The 27,284-nt window shown below is 35.0% G+C and overlaps 1 protein-coding gene across 2 annotated transcripts in view; it reads left to right on the forward strand.

The window, feature by feature from the left end:
* The window catches only part of LOC106871830 (tether containing UBX domain for GLUT4), a 61,197-nt gene extending 52,493 nt beyond the window's left edge, over nucleotides 1-8,704 (forward strand). For both annotated transcript variants that reach the window (XM_014918544.3, XM_014918543.3), the window contains exons 18-19: nucleotides 4,383-4,525; nucleotides 8,294-8,704. In XM_014918544.3, coding sequence (XP_014774030.1) covers nucleotides 4,383-4,525; nucleotides 8,294-8,304 — 154 coding nt within the window. In that variant the 3' untranslated portion in view covers nucleotides 8,305-8,704. The remainder of the gene's footprint in view (nucleotides 1-4,382; nucleotides 4,526-8,293) is intronic.
* The last annotated feature ends 18,580 nt before the right edge of the window (nucleotides 8,705-27,284 follow it).

The following is a 27,284-nucleotide window of genomic DNA, read 5'->3' on the forward strand; positions in this document are numbered from 1 at the left end:
TTGTGTGAAATTTGTTCCTTGATATTCTGATTGTCTTTGTTGGGTTTAGAACAATTTTTTCTCAATGTTAAACAACAAAAATAGCGGATTGGCAGAATTGTTAAATTCTTAGGTCAGTTTAATTAACTTCACTCTAATCTCAAATTTATGGCCATGCATCATTGTTAAAAAATCATTATATAAGAAATCAGTGATCTGTGGAGTGATAGAAAAGGCAGGGTCAAGCTAACTATTTTGCCATATTTAGCTTTATCCTTCCATGTTCTGAGTTCAAGATCCAATGTGGTTAATTTTGATGTATTTCTCTAGAGTTGATAAAAGAAATAACAGTGAATTCAACTCTTTTTCCCTATTAATTTGTGGCCTTATTACCAATGAAGGCTTGTCCTTTATAGAATAAGTCTAGATACCTCACAAATTTATTCTATTAATAAACATGTATGTTTCACAGAAGATAATTAAAATTTAAACTACAGCAATCTTTGTTTTGACAACAATCATTTTTCAGAGTCTCTGAAATTGGTTGGGGATGGACTGTTAAATAAAGGCGACAAATGTAATAACAAAATATGATGGTTGCAACTAGAATGCTTTTGATCATAAGTCTGTGTAATCAAATCTGACTGGGAAGTTAAACAACAGTCAATGATACAGCAACACACCCATTACTGACCTCAATCTTAATCACCCCTTCTCTCTCTCTGACTGAATAACTTCTGTTGCTCTGTCAATGATACAGCAACACACCCATTACTGTCACACTCTAACCTTTCATCATCTGATGTACAAGATCACCTCCAATGCTACGTCCCCTCTCAAAGGATCTTTGTCTTGTTGATCCTACCAGTGTTGGTACCTCATAAAAAGCATCCACTGCACACTGTAAAGTGGTTGGCATTTGAAAAAGCATCCAACTGTAAAAAAAAACATGCCAAAACTGACCTCACCTGTGCTGGTGCCACATAAAAAGCACTCAGTCCACTCTGCAGGTTGGTTAGTGTTAGGAAGGGCATCCAGCCATAAAAACCATGCCAAAACAGACAGTGAACCCTGGTGCAGTCTTTTGCTCCTACGAAACCTTGCAACCCATGCCGGCATGGAAAGTGGACATGGTGATGTTAATGATGATGATGAGTTGCTAGTATGTTGGAGATAAGTGATTTTAAAAACCCACACAATCCATTTTGACATTAAAAATGCCCCCCACCCCCCAAAAAAGGTTACAATTTTCTTTAAGAATAGGAAGATAAATGTTTGTGATTGTGAAAAAACAATATTTATTCATATTAAGATATAATTTGTTTAGTAACTAACAGAAAACTATTTTTGAAGTCTATCAATTCTGTTAAAATTTGGCTACTGTTTCAACATAGAAAAACTGTATAATTCTCAGATATTCCTGTAGAATCAGTGATAAATATTCTTTGAAAAAGAAGAAATAAACAGACCAAAACTTTTTCACTATTCCAATTCGAATTTGTTGAAAAAATAAAATTGGAATGTGGTTTATTTATATAATCTAAACTGACAATTATTTTAGCCTAGGATAAAATTAAGATTCCAATGAAAAACAGGTTCAAATAATTATGAAAACAAAAGTTCTGTTAACAAAATAAAAGGAAGGGCTAGATAGTTCTTCACAATTTTGTACATCTAATATCATTTACATTAAAATTTGAATAAAAATTTACAAAAGTATGAATTAACAAAGTAATGAATGTCTGAAACCAGCTGACTGTAGCTTATGAACTTAAGCAAATATAAGACACAGTACTTGTTAGATTAACACTTTAGCATTCATTTTACTTTGTCAAATGTAATGCTTATGTATTCACATCATTTAAAATTAATCATGCATTATTTCATAGCTTTGAGATTCCAATGATGTGATTGTTGATGTTTAAAATGGCACTGTACAGTAGGTGTGAAAGGCCAGATAGGACCATTTGGAGATAAAACAGGCAGAATATTTTGGCCAGATATGGCCAATTTAATTTAAAAGGGTTAAATGGGGGGCAGAATGAATGTCCAGCCATAAAAGAAAACACCACTTTCAAAAGTCAGAATTTGACAACTAAGACACAGATGTTTGAACATTGGCAATTTGGTAATGCTGACTGGACATTGAACTTGTTTTGCTGACTGCTCTTTGATACTGGAAAACACACACAGAAATACACACACACACACACACACACACACACAGAAATATACACATACAGTAAGTGAGACATTACAATTTATTAATTGAACACAACTGACCAAAAACACTTTCCCTTCTCCTTGTACACATAAGGAGAAATATATTCACTCACATAAACAAGAGAGACATAAAAACATCTGGTGTCAAAATAAGTCTGCTTCAAATCAACACCAGACAGGTGGCACCAAACAGATGCACCAACCCTTTAAAGGATACCAGCATTCCAGAGTAGATCTACAAGAAAAGTGAAAAAATATTAAGAGTAAAGCATGAAAAACACGTTAAATGTTGATGATAATGAAATTTAGTTTCAGTTTCTTGTTGGTTAACCACCAGATCAGTCTTGATTCAGTAGACTTATGATCAAAGACATTCCAATTATGACAACCCATTTTTCCTGTTAGGTGGGGGTCTCTCCTTATCAGATAACATACCTTAGTCCAGAATTTCTTAACTGAGGTCCATATAAGATTTTGTTGTTAAAATTTATGTGTAATAATCTGGTTATATTTATACAGCACACAAAATATTTTAACAATTTTTTTTAAAATACAATTTCTAATATTATCGATAATAATAATAAAGGGTAAAATTAATTAATTGATAATTAATAATTTTACCAAGTAGTTTGGTATGTTAAAAGAACCATTATCGGTAAACTTATACAAAAGTTTTATAATTATAATTAGGGTTCAGCAAAATTGCTTCACCACATACCGAAATTTAGAAATAGCAGTTAAAATACTATTCCACTACCATAAGATATCTCCCAGACAGAAATATTCCCAACTCACGCAGGCAAAGAGAATAAATAACGAATCCACCCGGCTTTGATCAACTATATATGTGTTTCTGGATTAAAGAGATGTAAAATATCATTTTTACTCACTTATTTCCGTCTTCAGTATAGTATTTCAATTATAAATTTGACAGTACTAATAATTAAAATATGTATTCAACCAAGCGCCATCGAACAGCTCATATCCAAAAACCAGCACTTTCGAATTTATATAGACAAGTGAGAACTCACATTCTTCCCCAATCACCCACGTGTGCTATGAGTAATCCCGCAGAAACTGCAGTTTACTATCAAGGAGTGAATTATATTATCATATATATTATCATATCATTATCATATATGATAATATAATTCACTCCCTGATAGTAAACTGCAGTTTCTGCAGGATTACTCATAGCACACATGGGTGATTGGGGAAGAATGCAAGTTCTCACCTGTCTATATAAATTCGGAAGTACTGGTTTTTGGATATGAGCTGTTCGATGGCGCTTGGTCGAATACATATTTTAATTATTAGTACTGTCAAATTCATAATTGAAATACTATACTCAAGACGGAAATAAGTGAGTAAAAATGATATTTTACATCTCTTTAATCCAGAAACGTGTATATAGTTGATCAAAGCCGGGTGGATTTGTTACTTCTTCTCTTTGCCAAGGTGAGTTGTGAGTATTGCTGTCTGGGAGATATCTTATGGTAGTGGAATAGTATTTTAACTGCTATTTCTAAATTTTGGTATGTGGTGAAGCAATTTTGCTGAACCCTAATTGTAATTATGCTTATAATTATAAAATTTTTGTACAATTTCTAATATTTAAGTATAAAAATATAATGGGATTTCTTAAACATCAAATAGCTATGAGGGTCCACATGAGTGAAATAGGAATCAAAGGGGTTCATAGGCAAAAAATGGTTGAGAACCTCTGCCTAAGGACGCCACAGTATAACTTTTAACTGAAAACTAGTTAAATTTATGGTTTAAAGAGATTAGATATCTTTTGAATTGCTACGTAATGGAAGGATGAATGTGAGATTGTCATTAGAGTAAAAGTTTGTGTTCAAAAGATTGGACTTTTGTATAGAAAATGAAAAGGAAAATTGGTCTTCTAAAAGGGAAATAAACAAAATAAATATTTTACCATTTTCTAACATGTTTCAGGTTTCCACTCTTCATTAGATTTGTACTCACAAGCATTTCAATTTCTCTAGTGTGTAAATTGTTTACTATTTTTACTTGTGTGTGTGTTAGTCAGAAGAGAAGGGCATTGATCATGACCTTCTTAGGCCAAGGTGCTTGATATGCAGTTGATTTTATTTCGTGGTTCAGATACATTTCAATAAATATTTAACCATTCACTGAAAATTATCTATTCTTTGTAGAAATAATACAAAAGAAACTGTTTCATACAAGCCTCCTCAACCTTCTACTTCTCAAGAAACTCCATCAACGCCCAAGACATCTACTCCAAAGCCATCAGGGTCTCAAAATTTTAAGAATTTTGTTCCCAAATGGTTCAAACTGGGTAAGTTTTCATGTATGAAATTTCAAGCATTTGTCATTTTCTAGAATGTGCATATATAGCAACAAGTCCAGTGTTAAGTAGATACTATCTGAACTTTCCTGTAGCAAGTGACATAAAACAAAAGTAAAACACCTAGTGTTTTGTGTTTATTATTTAGCTTTCATTCCAAGTTGTAGGTATTTCATTTCACTTTCATTGCTAATATCTTTTAGAAAAGGCTCTTATAGCTGAATCACTACCAGAACTAGAGAAGTTCCAGGTATGGAAGCAAGATCTGGAATCGAAGGGCCTTAGAATTAACTGAGCAAAAACCCAAGTCTTTTAGTAAGTAGGAAGGCAGACAAATCACAAATCCCTTCTTGATCTGTAGAAAAGGCGTAGGTAGAAACTCCATAAGATGCACCTGATGTAAGGTTTGGGCACATAAAAGGTGCAGCAATATCAGAGGAAGGTTAACAGGGAAAATAGCTTTCGTATGTGGAAGATGCACAGATACAATAAACACCAAAAATGTATAGAAAATAAACTCCATCAACTGTCAGCAGGTAAGCTAGAGGTAGTAGACAGCTTCCATTATCTAGGTGACCAAGTTAGTAGCAGAGGTGGATGCTCCAAGAGCGTAGCTGTGAGAATAAGATTAGGCTAGGCAAAGTTCAGAGAGCTCCTACCTCTGCTGGCAACAAAGGGCCTCTCTCTGAGTGAAAGGCAGATTGTATGGTGCATGCCTGTGTGCGAACAGCTATACTACATGGCAGTGAAACATGAGCTGTGACAGCTGAGGACATGCATAGGCTTGAAAGAAATAAAGCCAGTATGCTTTGCAGATGTGCAATGTCAGTGTGCATGTTTGACAGAGTGTAAGCATCTTGAGAGAAAAGTTAGGCATAAGAGGCATCAGATGTGGTGTGCAAGAGAGACAACTGTGCTGATATGGTCACATGATGTGTATGGATGTGGACAGCTGTGTAAAGAAGTGCCAATCTCTAACCATAGAAGGAACCTGTAGTAGAGGTAGGCCCAGGAAGACATAAGACGAGGTGGTGAAGAACGATCTTTGAACTTTGGGCAATGACTAGTGACTGAGACCTTTGGCAATATGCTGTGCTTGAGAAGACCCATCAAGCCAAGTGAAATTGTAGTCGTGGCTGATGCTGATGTCATGTAACTGGTACCCATGCCAGTGGCACATAAAAAGCTCTTTTCAAGCAATGGGCTTCACAGAGGCAAAGTGGCTGAGCTGCTTTTGAATGTTGGGCTTCATGGAGACAATGACAGAGACTTTTGGCATTATGTCATGCTTGAGAAGAAGACCCATCAAACCGAGAAAAACTGCAGTCATGGCAGATAACGGTGTCACACAGATGGCATGTAAAAGTACCCATTACACTTTCAGAGTGGTTGGCATTAGGAAGAGCATGCAGCCATAGAAACCATGCCAAATAAGAATGGAGTCTGGTGCAGCCTTCCAGCTTACCAACCCTGGTCAAACCATCCAGCCCATGCCAGCATAGACAACAGACGTTAAATGATGGTCTTTTAGAAAAGGTATAAACATCACAACAGTTTATCCTCTTTAGATTGTAAATATGTAATAAAATAATTCTTGAAATACTTATTATAATTCTTGTATAGTTCTGTGGGCCCTGATAAAGTCAGATCTATAACTTTTCAAGAGGAATGTACGTATGGTTTTGACATGGTATTTCCATCTTTCCTATTGAATAATAGAAATTTGGCTTCACTGTATTTTTTTTAACAAGGATATCATTGCATCATGAATTTCTGACAGCCCATCATGAAAACAAGATATCTCTTTCTACATTACCTGGCATGCATTTCTTATCTCTGAAATTGCAGCCAGGTCTCTTGCCAAGAGGATTGTTATTGATTTTGTAGAATCCTACTACTTGCAGCTCTCACCAAAAAAAGGTTCTATAAAGTAATTCTCCAGCTGATCAAGCCACTGCATTTGCTGCCTATCTTACTTCCAACTCTATAGTCAGTAAAATCCCTTTCCTAATTCTTATCTTTTAGACCACTTCCTTCAACACCACATGTACATAATCATCAAGTGTGAATTCTCATTTGATCATTTCAACCTTCTAACATTGTGCTTCCCATTAACCTCTAACAATACATCCCAGTGACCTGTCTACCAAATTCTTTTCAGTTTTGAAGGATAGATCCTGTTCTACAGAAAGGCATGGCTGTGTGGTAAGAAGTTTGCTTCCCAACCACATGGTTCTGGGTTCAGTCCTTCTGTGTGGCACCTTGGGCAAGTGTCTTCTACTATAGACTCAGACTAACCAGTCTTGAGAGTGGATTTTTTAAGACGGAAACTGAAAGAAGCCCATCATATATATATATATATATATATATATATATTGTGATGGTTTGTTGCTAACTTAATGTGGCAGTCCCAGGAAAGGGAAGACTGCTACTGCTATTTAGCCCCAAGAAACACCATTTCTAGTTGGCTATGTGACATAAGCATTCTGTGTCCTTAAGTTTTCAAACTGGAAATAAACACTTCCAGCCAACAAAGCCAGCATCCAGAGACTAGTTTCAGGGTAGTTGCCTTTCATCAGTCTGGAGTAGCTTGGCTTTGCGAGCTGTCGGTGCTAAATCGCTGCTGAAAACATTGAATTTCATGTGAAATAAATTCACTGATCTACAAAATTAGAAATATTGCATTTCTAAATCTCTCAGAGAGAGTTATACAGTAGCAGCACGATAAAGTGATGCTTTGTTGCCAACTTAATGTGGCAGTCCCAGGAAAGAGAAGAACACTACTACTATTTAGCCCCAAGAAACACTGTTTCTAATTGGCTACGTGACACAAGCATTCTGTGTCCTTAGGTTTTCAAACATCCTACAAATGCTTGACTTTACAATCTATGTCTATAACATTGCGTATTTCATCTTCAAATTAGGCTTCCATTTCAGGACTAGAAAATACTTCAGGTCTGATCAATAGTTCACCTCTACCATATTAGAATCCTGTTCACATGTTTGAAGCTAGCACTAATACTTCACACACAGACATCCAAAACAAAAAGGCATTTTGAATGATTGGCAAAGATTTTCTAATATACTTGATACTTTAACTCACAGAAATACTGTTTCTTCTCTCTTTCTGATCTCTCCATTGCAATAACCTCTGCTCTTCTAAACTAACAAGCAACCTACCCTCTCCGTTCAAACCCACCCAACTCATCTTGCTCTTCTTTCATCAAAAAACAACCTAGATAATGTGGTCCTACATACCCCTAAAGACACAATATACTCAATGTTAGAATGCCTTTGATCATAAACTGCTTGATTTCAGTTGGCCTGGGGTTCAACAAAACCAGCAACCAGCTACAACTTTTTGATAACTTTATTAATGGTGAAAGGATGAAAAATTATGTTGACTTGAAGTACAATTTAGTCTCATAGCCATATACTGCCAAAATGTTCATCAATTATAGACTAAGTGAGCAAACAGTTTTCCTTGTTGCCTTAAATGGAACAGAATAAATAATTGAGAATTTCTCCAGCCTATGAGAGGAGTAGAGCTGTTTCTGATAAAATTAGATACAAACTTGAGCAGTTTAAAATTTTGGATGAAAATCAGGATAAAATAAACTATTGAAAACACTGAACAATGGGAGCAGTGTGATTTCTGAAAATGATTAAGTGAATAACAATTTAAGATAAGAATCTGAATAGTATTTATAATTTGACCTTTAATATTAAGTTTTAATTTTTTTATTTTTACTCTTCCAGGTCAAAAATAACACAGCTTCCAGCAAAAATGGTTGAAACTAATTAGAAAATATCTTACTGACAAGTTGAGATATTTTCATTTCTATTTTATGAATTAAATTGTTACATAAGTCTTACCAACCAAGTTGGTTTTGTAATGGTATTTCTTTATTATTATTATTATTATTATTATTATTATTACACAGGGTGAGTTTTAGTTACTTTTTTTTTTCTGAAGTTCTTAAGGCTCTTCTATAATTATTATACATGTTTCTACTGCTTTAATGAACAGAAATAACTGTACACTGAGTAAAATAATTTTTGCTTTCTTTGTTGATATTCAGTTAAGCTCAGACGTTTTAGCCCAGAAATAAGCTTCTATTTATGGACTAAAATTGCTGGCATTTTACAAAAATAGAAATAAAAAATAAACTGTTAATGAATTATGTTCATGATAACAAAAGAAGCAAGTGATAATTATTGCAGATACCAAAGACTTTTCTCAAATATAGTGTTTCCAGCTCTAGAAATAGAACCTTGTGATACTTTACATAACTACTTGCATAACATAGAATGAATATTCTATTCACATCCCATACTATTTATATGCATACACACACGGCAGAAGCTGCTTATTGTAATAACTTTTTTGATAACATGAAGCAAATAAAGAATTTGACATCAAGTTCAATAGGAAAATGCTTAATAACGTTATTCATGATAGTTTGAGATCCAGCAATTTTAACAAAAAAACAGTTAAGATAATTTGTACTTTATAATATGCAACTTCCAGTGAAAATATTACTTAGATATATGTATTATACTTAATCATTGACACTTAATTAAGATAGCATATATATATATATATATATATATATATATATATATATATATACCAATACAAATACAACTGTTTGATTTTTTTCCCATCATGTTATTTTTGTGAGATTTTAATTAATGTATTTCTATTTTCCTGTCATAAATAAATGAATGGATACATGCTATGTTTTTTAATAGTGTATAAACTGAAATAAAATATTTCAATGGGACTTCAAGACTGTGAAGTGTTTGATTAATTGTATTCTACAAAAATTATAAAGAATTTATCCTTGAATATAAATAAGTTAATCTTTCAGTGAAAATATATATCATCATCATTTAACATCTATTTTCCATGCTGACATGTGAATGTTTATATATATAAATATATATACATTGTATATATATATAAATACCCTCACATACACTCACATACAGATATCATCATCATCGTTTAACGTCCGCTTTCCATGCTAGCATGGGTTGGATGATTTGACTGAGGACTGGTGAACCAGATGGCTATACTAGGCTCTAATCTGATTTGGCAGAGTTTCTACAGTTGGATGCCCTTCCTAACGCCAACCACTATATATATATATATACTAGCAGAGGCACCCGGCGTTGCTCGGGAATGAAATTCTTGCTTATGTACTTGAAGAAAAAAAGGCAAAATATGCTGTATAGAAATTTGAGAGGACATTCTGTAGATGGACTCTCAGATGAATGATGGCTGGGCGCCTCATGAATGGGGAAAATTGAAGATGTGCCAAAAAGCCTCATTGGTACTTGGAAACTTTTACGAAAATTAAAATGGGGATTAAATGAAAAAAATGATTTACGTGAATATTCTCACAAGAGTAATTGAAATAAATGGCAATTGTGGAACCCCCCCCCACGTGTGCGCGCATACACACGTGTGTCTTTGTAAATATGTTTGTATACATTTATGTATGTGTGTGTTTGTAAGAGACAGAGTGTGAGTGAGAGAGAAAGGTTTGTTGTCATGTATACGTATATCTTTGGATGTATGCATATGACAACACAGCCCTTGACTCACTCACACTCTGTGTCTTACAAACATGCACGCGTGCGCATACACACGTGTGTCTTTGTAAATATGTTTGTATACATTTATGTATGTGTGTGTTTGTAAGAGACAGAGTGTGAGTGAGTCAAGGGGTGTGGTGTGAGACAGAGTGAGAGAGTGGTGTGTATGTAGTATTTACTCTCTCTCTCTCTCTCATACACACGAACACACAAAATAGAGAGTGAAGCTTTTTTTGGCTTTGTTACGTCAATACTGGAAGTTGACATTGAGGAACCTTTTTAAAGAAGTGAATCTTAAATATAAAGCAATATTATTTATTTTTAATTAAAAAAATCAAATGAAGAGCCCAAGATTTATCCGAGGTCAAATTATTCACGCATCACAAGTATGGAAGCATTTGGTGAAGTCGATTTCACGTGAAAAGCGATTACACACACATCTCTGTTTTATATATAGTATAGATATATATATATAGCACAGGTCTTCTCAAGAAGACCTGTACTTCGCAGCAGAAATGTTAAGGCTGCTCCTTCTGGTGGTGTAAAGTATTCATGGCGGTGTCACATAAAAGTGCCATGTAAAAGTACTGGTGCAGCAGCACATAAAAGCGCATATGCAGTGTCCATGCAGTGCCACATGAAAGCACATGTGTGGTGTGGTGCCATGTAAAAGCACCCAGCACACTCTGTAAAGTGGTTGTTATTAGGAGGGGCATCCAGCCATAGAAATCATGCCAAATCCGACGGGTCTGTTGCAGCTTGCCAGCTCTGGTCACACTGTCCAACCCATGCCAGCATGGACAATGGATGTTAAATGATGATGATGATATAATACATATGTCATCATCACTTAAAGCCCCTTTTCCATGCTGGTATAGGTTGGGTGAATCAGAGAACTAAGCTGAGCTGTAGTATCTGATTTGACATGGTCTCTAGAGCTGGATGCCCTTCCTAATGCCAACCACTTTACAGAGTGTACTGGGTGCTTTTTTTAGTTTGTGGCACTAGCACTGAGGTCATGACATATTTGCAAGACGAGCCCCTCTCAGCCAAGGGGGGTGTAGTATTGCAGAAGGTGAAAGTATGACAGAAGGACAGGATCAGGTGTCTAGTTGAAGAAGGGATACATGGCTTCCCCATCTGAAAAGAGAGAAAGAGATGGTGGAGAGCATGCCCTCAAGGTATAAGGTGAATACAAGAAAGAGAGAGAAAAGTGTAGGACAGAAAAGGTGAGAGTTCCCTCAATCACCTTCATATTTCCACCCATTCACAAAGTATGTCCCCTTCTTTTAATTTAATCTTTTTTTTTTTTTTTGACAGCTGAACAGTAGCCCTCATTCTAGTTCAATGTGCTAAAGTACTATAACTCAGTTTGTGTTGAAAATCATAGTCATATAGGTCAGATAATTATTATGAAATATAAAAAGTGAAAATTTTATTGTTAATTTTCAATTAGAAGAGGTCATTTCTCAGAAATTCAATATGGTCATAGCTGAATCTGACAACAAAATGGTGAAAAGGCTCAGTCAATAAAGAGGGTGGCATTACCATGCCTGCTTGTATAGGATTAATGCATACAGACGCTATTTATTGAACTGATGCCGGAAGAGGTCAAATGGAACATGACTTCCAAGGCTTCAATCAGAATTTCAAAAAATGCACTAAAGTAAGTCTTTTAGAACCCAAAATTAGCATATATTTTTCATATTGAGAATATTGTTTATTCCTTCTCACTGTTTTAATGTGTGGAGAGTGATATCCAAATTTTAACTTGTGGATATTCTTGTAGATGTAAATTTCATTTTCCTTTGAGAAATATTAGTCAAATTTTGCCAATAAAAATTATTGTGCAATGAACATTATTTTGTAGACTATTAAAATCCAATGGAGCTTTTTTTTTTTTTTTTTTTTTTTTCAAAAATTGTGAATACAGACAGATAATTTGTAGTAGTGTTTACATTCATTTTGGGTTTTCTTTTCTCTCCCTCCTATTAACAAGTTTGTTGTAAGTTACAGATGCTTTTAATACTTTTAGTTTGTTTTTAATGCTAAAGCAAGGAATTTAGTTTTCACATTTTGTTTTGTTTTTTAATCTAGATCTACAATGCAATTCTGAGATAGGTTGTGGGGATGTGCTAGAAACAGATAAATCTCCCTTAAATCACACACCCTTACATTTGAAAATATTTTCAAATGTTTTATATTTTTTTTTAACCAAAATGCTTTCTCCCATCATTTTTAAGTGCATAGTGCAAAAAAAAATTGACCAAAATTGGCCTGAATGATGAGATGAAGAAAAGCGGGGATGTGAAAAAGAAATATCAATTTTCAAAAATTTCTTTTTATAAAAAGTTTCCCCACCCCCACCCCTCATTATTTCCAAGGCTGTAGTGAAAAGGAAAAGATTGGAAAAATAGGAGAAAATCCAACTTAATGGGTGTCTTGATCCAAAACTCTGCAGTTTATAGCTATTTTAATAGTCCATTAAAATTTTATTGAAATGGTATCATATCGCCAAAGCTTGGGATTTATTCCTATACCTACTACAGATGTGCCAAAACTCAACTCCCTGTGGCTTGTACTTTTGGGATTTAATTAGGTCTAAAAACACTGAGAAAGTGACTGTTTGTTACATGTAACACTATGGGCTCTACATAAATATTTTTAAAATTATCACAAAAATGTTTTCTTTTCAAGAACCTGGTAAAAAATTAGGCAACTGCTATACCAGGGATACTCTTAATTTGTGTAATTTGAAGATGATTATCACCTCAGTTTCAAAGATATGACATAACAAATATGCCAACTAGGTAAGATTTCAACCAATTCGCTGACCATTCAAATTGTCATATTTCCTTAAGTATTAAAACAAATTTCACAAATGAGGTATCAAAATGTTTCTTTTTAGATGGTTTCCAAAGAAAAAGGTACAGTAGAAATTAGATTTAAATATTTTCAAAAATTCATCGTGACACCTATTATTAGCGATGGGGATTGAAGTGAATGCAGTAAATATCAGTTGTGAGGTATGAAGGAAATAGGAGTGAGTCAAGAAGGAGATGGAAAAGACAATAACAAGGATACAATATGAGGTACAGGGAGATAAATGGTAAAATTTACAGCACCTGAGTGAGTAGTAATGCAGTTAGTAAATTGATAGACAGATGGATGTTAGAAGATAAGTTATGGGGAAAAGCTTGACAGTACCTCATCTTTTGGTGAGTTGGGTGGGTCTTGCAAAGCATATCTTGACCCTTTGTCATCTCTGTGAGGCATCAAACTATCTACTACCTCTGAGAATTCTCCCAAGCATTCTAAAAAATCGACTTCCTATATGCTCTTATGGTATATTGCCTCTACACATATGTCAGAACATCTACTTTTTCTATTAACCTTACTGTGATTCCACTGCATCTCTTATATGTCTACAGTTTGTACTAGGTACAGTATATGAAATTTCTACCTACACTTTTGGGTCATTTACCTAAAGGGATTAGCATCCAGTCTGTTTTTTTGCTTACCAGAACTTTAATCTTTGCTAAATTAACTTTAAGGCCCATTGATTCCAGGTTTTGCTTGTACACCTACAATTTCATTTCTAATACAGTTTCAGCTAGAAGAACAAGGTCATAAGTATAGAGAAGTTCCCATGGGCAGCTAGTCTTAAATTCCTGTTATGGCATGGAAGACTGATAAACAGTTGGGGACTTAAAACTGAACTCTGAACTTCTAGCTGCACACTAATTCAGTGCTGTACTTGTTGCTAACTCTCACCTTACTGATAGCATCCCTGTTCATGATTTGAACAACTCTCACCAACCATTTATTTACTTCTAGCATCTGGAGTGACCACCAGTTCAGGGACTAAGGGACTTTGTCAAAGCTTTCTACAAATCGACAAATTTTAAGTACAATGGTTTGGTTTTGGTAAATACTTCTCTTGCTGCTGCCTTACTAAAAGAGAGCATCAGTTGTACTTCTCCCAAGCATGAAACCAAATTGCATCCCATCTAGGTTAATTTTCTTCCTAATGAATTGAGCTATATATATATTAATGTACACAGTATATACACCCAGAACCACACTAATAACTTAGGAGTGAAATTTAGGATTTCTCGGTTTTCTGAAAATCGATTTTGGTAAAACTTTTCCCAGCTGGTTTGCACACTATGACAACACCATTGTTATGTTTTCATTATTCTGTGTAACGTCCTTTCTTTTTTATTTCAGATTCTTCAGTTTTTGAGTGAGCCACACTAATAGCTTTTGAATGAAAATTACCCTTCATTTTCTGAAAATGAAGAGTAATGATAAATATTAAGAATACATTGAGTTAACAGAAAACCGTAATAATATCATAACATTTATTGACATACTGAATTATTTAGCCTCATGAGCACCATTTTGATGCATAACTTCAAAAACCCTGTTAGTCATGGAATCTGTCAATTCCTTAATCGTAGCAGGTTGGACTGCTTCTGCTGCAGCTTTGATAGTTGTCCACAAGACATTTTTCAACATAAATTGGCATCCATTGGCATAAACATCTTGTTTAATGATAGATCAAAGATTTTTGGTAGGGTTGAGATCCAGGGATGCTAGTGGCCACACCATCACCCTTTCATCTTGTATGCCATAAGACCCTAGCATACAAGACCACTCTGGGTGGTCCTAGCAGAGTGGAAGGGAGTGTTGTCATGAATATGAGATTCCTTAAAAGTGACATCAGTATGTCATCTAGCCAGGGATCCAAGACCTCCTTCAGGAGATTGCAGTAGGCGACTGCAGTCACTTTAACCTCTTTAGGCATCCTGACTGGGCCAACAAGTCTGTCCCCAACAATACCAACCCACAACATGACTCCTCCACCCTGTTGTTGACATCGTAAACATTGGTAATGCTCATCTCCAAAACAGAACCAACCATTTGCCCAACTGTCAGGTTCATCAAGGGTCAGTAAACAGAACACAATTCATGTCTAATGTCATGTACTTTTGGGCCCATTGAAGCCTCAAACTCTTGTGAGGAAGCAGTTTCAGGGGTTCTCACATGGAAGCCATGGTCCCAAGGATGCGATTTCTGGTGGTTTTCAGTACATGAGGAAGTTCAGAGGTGATGAAAATAGCTTTATTTGTTTGTCCAGGTTTCCCATGTAACTTGCGGCCAATATTCCTTAAATCTCTAGCTGTCACAGTCTTGGAGGTACCACAATCAGATCAGTTCTTCCTTGGCGCACATGTTGCTGAATAATCCATTATGCCAGTAAATGTTATAATATTATTATGGCTTTCTGTTAAATATATACTCAATGTAAGCTTAATATGTATCATTACCCTTCATATTCTGAAAAAAATTGTCTAGATGGACTATTTTCCTTCAAAAGCTATTAGCATGGTTCATCCAAAAACTGAAGAATCTAAAAGGACATTACACAGAATAATGAAAACATAACAATGGTGTTGCCATAGTGTGCAAACCAGCTGGGAAAAGTTTTATCAGAATCGATTCACAGAAAACTAAGAAATCCTAAATTTCACTCCTAAATTATTAGCGTAGTTTTGGGTGTAGTTGTGAACTTCTAACAGTTTCATACATTGAAGAAATCCTTTAGGCTGGTTTTATACACACACTCCAGCAATGGAAAGTACTATGCCAACTTGCCGAAGCAGTTATGAAAAGCTATCAAGACCAAATGCCCAGGAAAACTGACAAAAGGTGTCTTGATTCATTAGGGCAATGCTCTAGCACACAAGTCCTTGGTTTCAATGGCTGCTGTGCATGACTGGCTTTGAACTGGTTGAACAGCCTCCCAATACTCCTGATTTGACCTCATCTGACTATCATCTGTTCCCTAATATGAAAAAACACTTGGCTGAGAACCAGTATCACAGTGATGATGATGATGTTATATCTGCTGTTGAAGACTTTTTTGATCAACAGAATGAAAGCTTCTTCACCAAGCACTGAAATACTGATGGATGAAGTGTAGACCACAAGAGGGATTTTGTTGAAAAATAAACCTCATTTGGTCACATTCCATGAGAGTATCTTGGACAGCCTATGAACTTTTCAGCCAACCCTCATAGCATAATAAACAATGGATATGCAAATGGTGAAGTGAAATCACAGGCAGGCTGAAACGGAAAGCAGACTTTATATATGGTAGATTAATACTGAACAAATGGGGAAATAGATTAGGCTCAGCAAAAATACAACTTTGTCAAGAATTATATTCTAATATTGGAACACAATAATAAGTGCAGATGTGACTGTGTAGTAATAAGTTTGCTTGCCAACCACATGGTTCCGGCTTCAGCCCCACTGTGTGACACTTTTAGCAAGTGTCTTCTAATTATAGCCTTGGGCCAACCAAAGACTTTTGGGTGGATTTGATGGACAGAAACTGAAAGAAGCCCATCGTATATACAGGGTATGATGGGTAAATTGTCACCATTTTATATTAATTTTGCATATGCACATTATTTGTTGTCAATTTTGTCAACTACACAGTATTATAGGGTCAGTTGGGAACCATCTGTGAGAAAAACTACCATGACACAATTCACTCTGCCAGAAATTTGGAAACGATATATATTGCTTGGCATTCACACCAGAAGCTCCAATACGAACATATCAGAGTGTTTGGGTGTCAATCTGAGGACATGTACTGAACATGATAAAAATCAAACATCCAGTTGATATCATGGTGTTTGGAGTGAGCACTAGTGATGGCAACATTGTGCCTCCATTCATCTTCCCACACAGTCACAGACACAACACAGAGGCCTACGTCAAGTGCCTGGAGGAGGTAGTGCTGCCCTAAGTCAAGAGGGTGGCTGATGGAAGACCCTATGTCTGGCAACAGGACTCTGCACTGTGCTTCACAAACAAGAGAACCCAGTCATGGCTGTCAGATGGGTCAGTCGGAGCTTCCTATCTTCAGTCAAGTATCAGATTATTTTAGCAGTTTCAACCGGTTACACTTGAGACTACTCCAATGTGGCTGGCCTCAAGAAAATCTAAGCTAAGAGCACTAGATTCCTTGGAAGAAAGCAAGCAAATGTATACGGAAAAACCAAGAAATGGTACACAATTACAAATACAAATAACAGGACATTAACAACAAGTGTCTTTTGACTAAGGACGAATTAAATTAAGGTGGCGTGTATGAAAGTGAAGCCTGACAGCAGGAACATAAGAAATGAAAGTCATGGGAAGGAATATAAGAGATGCTACACGGATGGTAGTTGAACCAAGAAAGAAAGGTCAGGCTTGGCAGAACACCGGTCACTTGGAAGGAGAGGAGAGAGGTAGGAGCAGAGGGATTGAAGAATTAGGGAAGGACAAGAAAGAGAGAAAAATTTAAAAAAAGGAAAGGGACAGAGTGAGGTAAAAGAGGAAGGAAAGTGAGAATGAAGGGAAGGCAAAAAAATGTGAAGGAAGGGGAAGGAGTAAAAGAAAAGTGGAAAGAACGAAGAAAGTGAGTAGGGAGCTAAGAGAAAGCATAAGAGAGTTATACAGAATTTAGATATATATATGTACTTACATACAAGAAACCAAAATATATGTATGTGTATATATATATATATATATATATATATACATATGTATATATATATACATATATATGTATATATATATATATATATATATATATATATATAGGTGGGAAAGTTGGTATGTGAAAGCACGTGGTTGGATGTATAAAAGATAATAAGAGTGAAAAAACTACAGAAGGCTTGTGTTACATGGTTAAAGTATATATTTAAATTATGTCAGAAAAATGTTAGAAAAATGTTATAAAATCTTTTTGGTATATAAACATTGTATTTTGAGAAATAACCGGTTTCGTGTTGTCTTTTCAAATTTCTCTACTTCATTGTAACGTTACAATGAAGTAGAGAAATTTGAAAAGACAACACGAAACCGGTTATTTCTCAAAATACAATGTTTATATACCAAAAAGATTTTATAACATTTTTATAACATTTTTCTGACATAATTTAAATATATACTTTAACCATGTAACACAAGCCTTCTGTAGTTTTTTCACTCTTATTATCTTTTATATATATATATATATATATATATATATATATATATATATATATATATATATATATATATATACATATATATATATATACTTATATATATACATATAATATAATATACTTATATACATATAATATACTTATATATACATATATATATACAGATATATATAAAATACACTGCTTTATTTTGAGATTGCTAATATTAACAATACTCGCAAATAAAATACAGACTGGAGTTGTAGTGCTCCAATTGAGCTATATTCCGTTTAATAATCCGAATGGAGGCAATGTAAGTGGAAACTAGGGGAACATGATTAATAGCCACACACAAAATCAAATATATTCTTCTACGTTAATAGAATCGATATAAAAATTCCAAATAATATAAATATAAAAATACATATAAATGGATAAATATCGATATAATATATAAAACGTAGTGAATTTTAAATTTACAAGTTACAATACATTGGTATAATAAAAATTTTGATACGATAAAACATTAAAAAGACATACTAAAACACCACGAAAATATTACAAAGATTTAAAAGTTCCATCTATGGGCCGTTTCAGAGACATGCCAAGTAATATGATATATATTTCATATTTTTTAAAACTGACACTCACCTCATCAGGATGTTTACACATAATGCAAAGAAAAAAAACAGAAATACAAATTATCCAATTACATACCAGCCACTTTTTTGTAATTATATGTAAACATCCTGATGAGGGTCATGTCAGTTTTTAAAAATATGAAATGTATATCATAATACTTGGATATTTATCCATTTAAATGTATTTTTATATTTATATATTTTTATATTTGTATTATTTGGAATTTTTATATCAATTTCATTAACGTAGAAGAATATACATATATATTAGAGTTTGTGTGTGGTTATTAATTATGTTCCTCTAGTTTCCACTTACATTGCCTCCATTCGGATTATTTAACGATATATATATATATATATATATATATATATATATATATATATATATATATATGTATATATACACATATAGGGAGAGAATTCACAAAAAAACAATAGATGAAGAGAGGTGGTGTAAACAACAAACAGATGTATTAGTTTAATACTCGGGAAGTGATATATATATATATATATATATGCATTGCCGTAAGCCTGACCATTAATTTTTGGTTCAGCAGCTGTCCATGCAACATCTATATTCTTCCCTGTGCCTGTGAAATCTTGTATCCCTGCCGTAAGGCTTTACTTCCACACACGTCAGCTTAATTTAATTTGTCCTTAGTCAAAAGATACCTGTTGTTATGTCCTGTTATTTGTATTTGTGTAACCTCCGTTTTTTTTCCGTCCTTGTTTTCATATACCTTTGCAGCTTTCTTCCAAGGAATCTAATGCTCTTAGCTTAGTTTTACCTTGGGGCTGGCCAGATTGGAGCAATCTCGAGTATAACCAGCCGAAATTGCAAAGATAATCTGGAACTCGACTGATGAAAGAAAACTCCAAATGACCCGTCCTTGTTTTCTTTGTATCATCTATATCTATCTAGATGTTTTGTTGTCTCTTTCTTGTATTGCCTAACTGTCTGGATGTTTTGCATTCTTGTCCCATTTTGTATTTTTTAGATATATAACTATACATACATATATGTATATATATACACACACACACACACACACACACACACACACACACACACACACATATATATATATATATATATATATAAGGTGCAGGAGTGGCTGTGTGGTAAGTAGCTTGCTTACCAACCACATGGTTCTGGGTTCAGTCCCACTGCATGGCACTTTAGGCAAGTGTCTTCTACCATAGCCTCGGGCCGACTAAAGACTTGGGAGTGGATTTGATAGACAAGGCTATAGTAGAAGACACTTACCAAAGGTGCTACACAGTGGGACTGAACCCGGAACCATATGGTTGGGAAGCAAGCTTCTTGCCACATGGCCACGCCTGCACCTCTCTCTTTCTCTCTCTTTCTCTCTCTTTCTCTACACACACATATTTCAGGTACATTCAATGCATTTTGTATTTATTTTGTTTCCTTTTGAAATGTGGGTTATTAACAAAGTAATTCTTAATGTATTTTGGATGATCACATGATGAATTTTTCCTTACAGCAAATTGTTTTTATACCCTGTGAATTTTTTAATAACAGAATTTTACCTGTATGTAAAGTGAGGTGTGTGTTTGGGGATGGATAGATAGACAGATAGATAAACAAACACATATACATATTAGCAGCCCAATGGAGGCTCCCTTGATTGTTGAAAAATTTGACGAGTTTATGATGTTTACCTGTTACTCATTATGCTAAATTCATTGGCCAAAAAAGCTAAACTCATTTCTCTCTCTCTCTCTCTAATGTTTGCATCATTCTTAAACTTCATACAAAATGTGTATTTTAGTTCTACATTTCTTTCCCTATATCTTAATTGGATGTTAAATGTATTTGATTTGGAAACATCTTACGAACTCACTACTCAACTGTTCCCACAATGTATTTGTGCATGTGACTCTGTGTGTGTGTGTGTGTGTGTGTGTGTGTGTGTGTGTGTGTGTGTGTGTGTGTGTGTGTGTGTGTGTGAAAACAATTACATAATTGTTCTAGAAGGGTGTAGAAATGATCTTGAGAGATACAACACAATAAAAGAATTTGTCATGAACACATAATTATTATGAATAATTATAGCCATAATTAAGATTGTTGATAAGCAATGAATAATTTTCTTTCTACAAACAGACAATTACATGTGTAAAGGTAGTCACTCCCAGTTACCATCAATTTAGACAAGAATTGTGTGGAATGCAATTTCACAAAATAAAAAAAAAACATATATATATATATATATATATATATAGGTGCAAGCATGGGTGTGTAGCAGGTGTGGGCATGGATGTGTGGTAAGAAATTTGCTTCCCAGCCATATGGTTCCAGGATCAATCCCATTGCACAACACCTTGTACAATATAGCCAAAGGCTGACCAAAACCTTGTGAGTGGATTTGATAGACAGAAACTGAAAGCGGTCTATCCTCTGTGTGTGTGCATGTGTGTGTTTCTTTGTGAATGTCATCACCACCACCACTTGACAACTACTGTTGGTATGTTTACATCCCCATAACTTAGTAGTTTAGCAAAAGAAACTAATAGAATTGGTACCAGGTTTAACAAAACATTAAGAACTGGGATCGATTCATTCAGCTAAAAACAATTTCTTCAAAGGATGCCCCAGTATGGTCACACTCTAATGGCTGAAACAAATAAAAGATAAAAGATATACACACATACAAGTGAGTGGACAAACAAAAGAAAGTGGTGCTCTACACATTTAGCAGAAGTGATATATATTGGTTTCAAATGTTGGCACAAGGCCAGCAATTTCACCGCAGGGGTTAAGTTGGTTTATGTGCCACCTGCACAGGAGCCAGTCCAGCGGCACTGGCAATGACCTCGCTAAAATGTTTTCTCACGTGCCAGTAAGGCGATGTTGGTAACGATCACGCTTAAATTGTACTTTTTACGTGCCACTGGCACAGAAGCCAGACAGCTGCTCTAGCAATGATCATACTTGGATGGTGCTGTTAGCGCTCCACTGGCACGGGTGCCAGTCATTGAATTTGGTTCAATTTCGATTACCATTTCACTTGCACCAACAGTCTTCGCAAGCAAAGTTTAGTGTCCAATGAAGTAAACGTTGGCATGGGTGCCAGTCGTCAAATTTGGTTCGATTTCGATTTCACTTGCCTCAACAGGTCTTCACAAGCACAGTTTAGTGTCCAATGAAGAAAAGGTACACATAAGTGGGCTGGCTACACCCCTGACAAAGGCTTATGGTCTCACTTGGCTCGCCGGGTCTTCTCTCGCACAACATATTTCCATAGGTTTTGGTCACTAGTCATTGCCTCGGTGAGGCCTAATGTTCAAAGGTGATGCTTCACCACCTCATCCCAGGTCTTCCTGGGTCTACCTCTTCCACAGGTACCCTCAACCACTAGGTTGTGGCACATTTTCACACAGCTATCCTCATCCATTCTCGCCATATGACCATACCATCGCAATCATCTCTCTTGCACACCACAACTGATGCTTCTTAGGTCCAAATTTTCTCTGAAGGTACTTACACTCTGTCGTGTATGCACACTGACATTACACATCCATCGGAGCATACTGGCTTCATTTTTTGCAAGCTTACGCATGTCCTCAGCAGTCACGGCCCATGTTTCACTGCCATGTAGCATGGCTGTTTGTACACATGTGTCATACAGTCTGCCTTTTACTCTGAGAGAGAGACCCTTTGTCACCAGCAGAGGTAAGAGCTCTCTGAACTTTGCCCAGGCTATTCCTATTCTAGTAGCTACACTTTCAGCACACCCTCCCCTGCTACTGACTTGGTCACCTTGGTAACGAAAGCTATTAACCACTTCTAGTTTTTCTCCCTGGAATGTGGCAGAAGTTGTTCTCTGCACATTTTCAGTATTTATTGCTCCTGAGCATCTGCCACATACAAAAACTATCTTCCCAGTTTGCCTTCCTTTGATATTGCTGCACCTCTTATGTGTCCATAGCTTATACTGGGTACATCTTATAGACTTTCTACCTACGCCTTTTCTACAGATCGAGCAGGGCCATCTACCTGAAGGGGTTTGTGGTTTGTCTACCTTCCTACTTATTAGGACTTTGGTCTTAGCTAGGTTGACTCTAAGGCCCTTTGATTCTAATCCTTGCTTCCATACCTGAAACTTCTCCTCTAGTTCTGATGGTGACTCAGCAATTAGGGCAAGGTCATCAGCATAGAGAAAAGAAAGAGGATATACATTTATCAGTTTGTGTTGCAAGATTCCTGTGTGTTGAAACAGATATTGGAGCAAAGCACATGATAAAGAAAATTGTCACTGAAGAGGCTACAGATGTGGGATGAAAGATTTTTGGACAATGGACATGAGTTAAAATGAAAAAAGAAATAAGAACAGTAATAAAAGAGTGAAGAACAAATATGTAGTGCATGTGATTTATTGGGAAAACAAAAACAAAAAATGACCATCACGAAATACAACAATATATACATATATATATAGATATAGGGGAGGGAATTGCCAATTAATTAATAAAATTAATAATTAACAATTTTGCCAAGTAGTTTATTAGCATTTTCAAATTTATAATTTTGGATATCATGCTGATGAGTGGAACAAATTTTTATATTCTAATCACGAAACGTCGTACATGATTAACTAACAGCAGGTTTATTTTCTCTTCTGTTTTGTTCTATGTGTGCCATAAATATCGCCATCCGCTGGAGAATAAATTGTAGTTAGAATTAGTAGTTTTAACTGCTATTTCTAAATTTTCAGTATGCTGGTGAAGCAACTCCTGCTGATCCCTATATGTTTATACATATATATATATATATATATATATATATATATATATATATATATATATATCGACCTAAGGCGGTATCATTCTTTTTTGCATTGTCTTGGTACAAACCAGTCACGATTCTCTTTGCTCCTCGCTCTACCCCTCCTGTTCTATTGTCTATTGTCCTTTTGGAGAGTTTTTATTTCTCCTTCGTGTTACCCATTTTTGTCTGTCTTGCAGCCCCAAGGCTTTTTTTGTTGTTGTTGTTGTATATGCATTATTATTTTGGCGTAACTACAGATTTCTGGGCAAGACTTCCGCCCGTCCCCCACCAAACCACCCTTTCAAAAAAATTTTTTTTCGACACAAACCCCTTTTTTCAGCAACTGTCCGTAATTTTATTCCATGAATTCTTCACCCAATTCATAACTTCTTGGAGGTTGGGTTTGACAAAGTTTCTACGCTGATTTCTCTCCATTCTATGTTTGATATAGTCATTCACTTCCATCCGCAAATAATCCTTGAAGGGCTTATTTATTAAAAGATCTAATGTTTGCAGATATGAAGTGATTCCCATGGGAATGATTATGTGGTCAATTCTTCTTTCAGAATGGAAGGCTTTCATATCTTTTGCGCGATGAGTACTGCGATATGGCAAGGGATTACTGTATATGTGTACATGTAAAATGAGAGAAAACAAGTCCCTATCTTTTGCATTCTGTTGTTTGGCATGTATACATATATATATATTTGTGTTTCATACCCAAACTATTATATTTAATATATCTAATTGTTTATCTGCACATAATTGCCCCCCACCCTCTCTCTCTCTCTCTCTCTATATATATATATATATATATATATATATATATATATGTATATATATATATATATATATATATATGTAAAATGATTTATATGTTACAAATAAATGGTAGGATAAAAATATTAGTAGCTGATATGACCTTTATTTCATTGTTTCAATGTAAGATACAACTTTCAGTTGTTGTACACAGATTATTTGCAGTTTTGTTATCCATTCTATAGATAGTTAAGTTCATCTGTGAGTGACTGCTCGAAGAAGGAGAGAAAAAGAGTAAAAAAAATTACCTCCCCGGATTGATGAGTAGAGAGGGTGAAAGTTGCATAGTCCCACTGTAACAAGCCATAAATGAAGTGCTCCTTTTGGCCAGAACTGAATTTGGGTCCTGTATTTATGTTTTCTAACTAAATTAGGTCAGGTTAAACAGAGGATTATTCATCTGTTATTGGCCTTGACCTCAGTTTGGCTTGAAATGGTTACAAGTTAATAGTTGAGTCTTATGAATTTCTGAGTGTAAATGCCAAGAATAATAAGAAGGAACTAGTAGAAAAATCTAGGCTAAAGTTTCGAATCTTAGCTAAGAATCTAGGAAGCAATTTGCAACATGTTTTTGTACACTTTGAATCATAATTACTCAATTCACTCATCAAGTTCACAAACAACCTACGACTACTTCAGTATCAAAATAGTGATAGGTTGTTTGTATGCTTAACAAGTGAATTGCACAACTATAATTTAATCTCACCAAACAATTCATTGTGTATCTTGTCAGTTGTTGTATATTATACAATTGTAAACTCAGGCTGTTTCGATTTGACACTTTTGATTTTATTGAACATTTTTACACACATGGCTTTTCCTGGCATATCACCATTAATAAAGTTATGTATCTTAAAAGTTTAATTCCTTTTGTAATTTTAGCCAATAAGACCCATCTAGTTTTTATTATGAAAGGCATCATTTTTCCCTTTTATTTTTGATTTTGGAAACCAGTTATTTAGTGGTGGGGAATTAATAATAATAACTTACTTTTGAGAAGTTAATAATAAATCATTATGCAATCTTAAAGATGAACAATATTTAATGAAAAGAAATGAAACAAAACCACAAATTAACTTTTACAATGAAAGTGGTTGCAATTTTCATGTCTGAGCCACCAAATAAATTCACTAATGTACAAATCAATCACAGAACAATGAATGCCACAACATCATTTATTTGAACTTTTAGGCAGTTCTGTATGCTTTCTATTTGATATGTGGGCCCCACCTTCCAAAATGACAAACTTAGAACTGCTATTCACCATTCTATACTGAAAGTCTCTAGGCTGGTATGTGTGGAATACGGGATTAGACTAATCACAAGTCACTATATATATGTGTGTGTGTGTGTGTGTGTGTGTATAGTGGTTCTTAGTAGAATTAACGCCCACATGCATATTTCAGGTGTACTGCTGTCGCAACTTGGTACGGCAGACAGAAATATCTGCCAGGTCTTGTAACACACACCTCCAAAAACTTGCTGTTCCAGTAGCACTCTTAGTTGGTTGTATTTGCATCTGGACTTCATCATTTTGTCAACCTTAACTATTATTCCAAGACTGCCTAACTATACTGGGTTATGAAGTAATCCTCTGCACATAGTTCTTTCATGTAATTGTTGTAATAACTTTGCTGTCAGGGTTCATTTGCAATCCTTCTTCACAAAGACAAACAATTGTAAGTTCTTTCATCTGAGAATAACCAAACACAGCTTGGCTTGTTAGCAGAAGAATGCCACCTTCTAACCAGGTTCCTCTCTGTGCAGACACTAATCTAAATTTGCTTAACTTTTTTTCTGACAGCACTACAAGACATTTCCAACAACAAAAAATATCACCATATTATGTTTTCACTGACAAAACTTCTTCATCTTTCTTTTCTTCTTTCCTAACTCACTGCATTCTCTTGAACTTTCTATTTCTCCCACAAACTTCTCAAATTCTCTACTCAGTCACTAATGATGGTCTCAACTGTTTGGTTTCAATTTGTTGCTATAGGAACATATAGCAAACTCAATTTCAATCATGCCAAGAATGGATGGATCTGATTGGCTAAAATTACAAAAAAAATTTAATTTTTAAAGATTTGTAATTTTTTTAGAATTAATTTCTCCAAAAAATGGTTGGGATTTTCAATCTTTGGCAAAATATATATATATATATACATATATATATATATATATATATATATGACTAATAATAACAAATTACTTTTGTGTTGAAATTTTCGATAAAATCAGAAGTGTCAAAATAAAAAGATCTCTAAATTCTATCAACCTGATGTTGATTGCTCTATTTCCTTATCTGGCAATCACATCATACACATCATCATCAGTTGGCATGGGTTGGACAGTTCGATATGAACTGACAAACCAGAGGGTTGTACCAAGCTCCAATCTCTGTTTTGGAATGGCTTCTACAGCTGGATGCTTTCCCTGATGCTAACCAATTTACAGAGTGTACTAGGTGCTATTTTCATGGCACCAGCACTGGTGGGATCACCAAGTATCTGCAAGACAAGACCCCTTGACTGAGTTGGGTATAGTATTGAGTGATATGAAAGTATAACAGAACAACAGAAACAGGTGAATACATGGCTTCCCTTTCTGGAAAGAAAGAGACATGAGAGGTCAGGGTACAAGGTAACCATACAGATGCATACACACAGGTCAAAAATAAGCTACAAATTACTCTGTCAAATATAATACTTATCTTACGCTTTTACTTGTTTCAGCCATTTGACTGTGGCCATGCCAAACCACCGCATTAAAGTCAGAAAAAAATGACCCCAGGATTTATTCTTCGTAAGCCTGGTACTTATTTTATCGGTCTCTTTTGCCGAACTGCTATGCTACCA

The sequence above is a fragment of the Octopus bimaculoides genome, chromosome 4 (genome assembly GCF_046866305.1).
Source record: "Octopus bimaculoides isolate indiv1 chromosome 4, ASM4686630v1, whole genome shotgun sequence".
Lineage (NCBI taxonomy): Eukaryota > Metazoa > Mollusca > Cephalopoda > Octopoda > Octopodidae > Octopus > Octopus bimaculoides.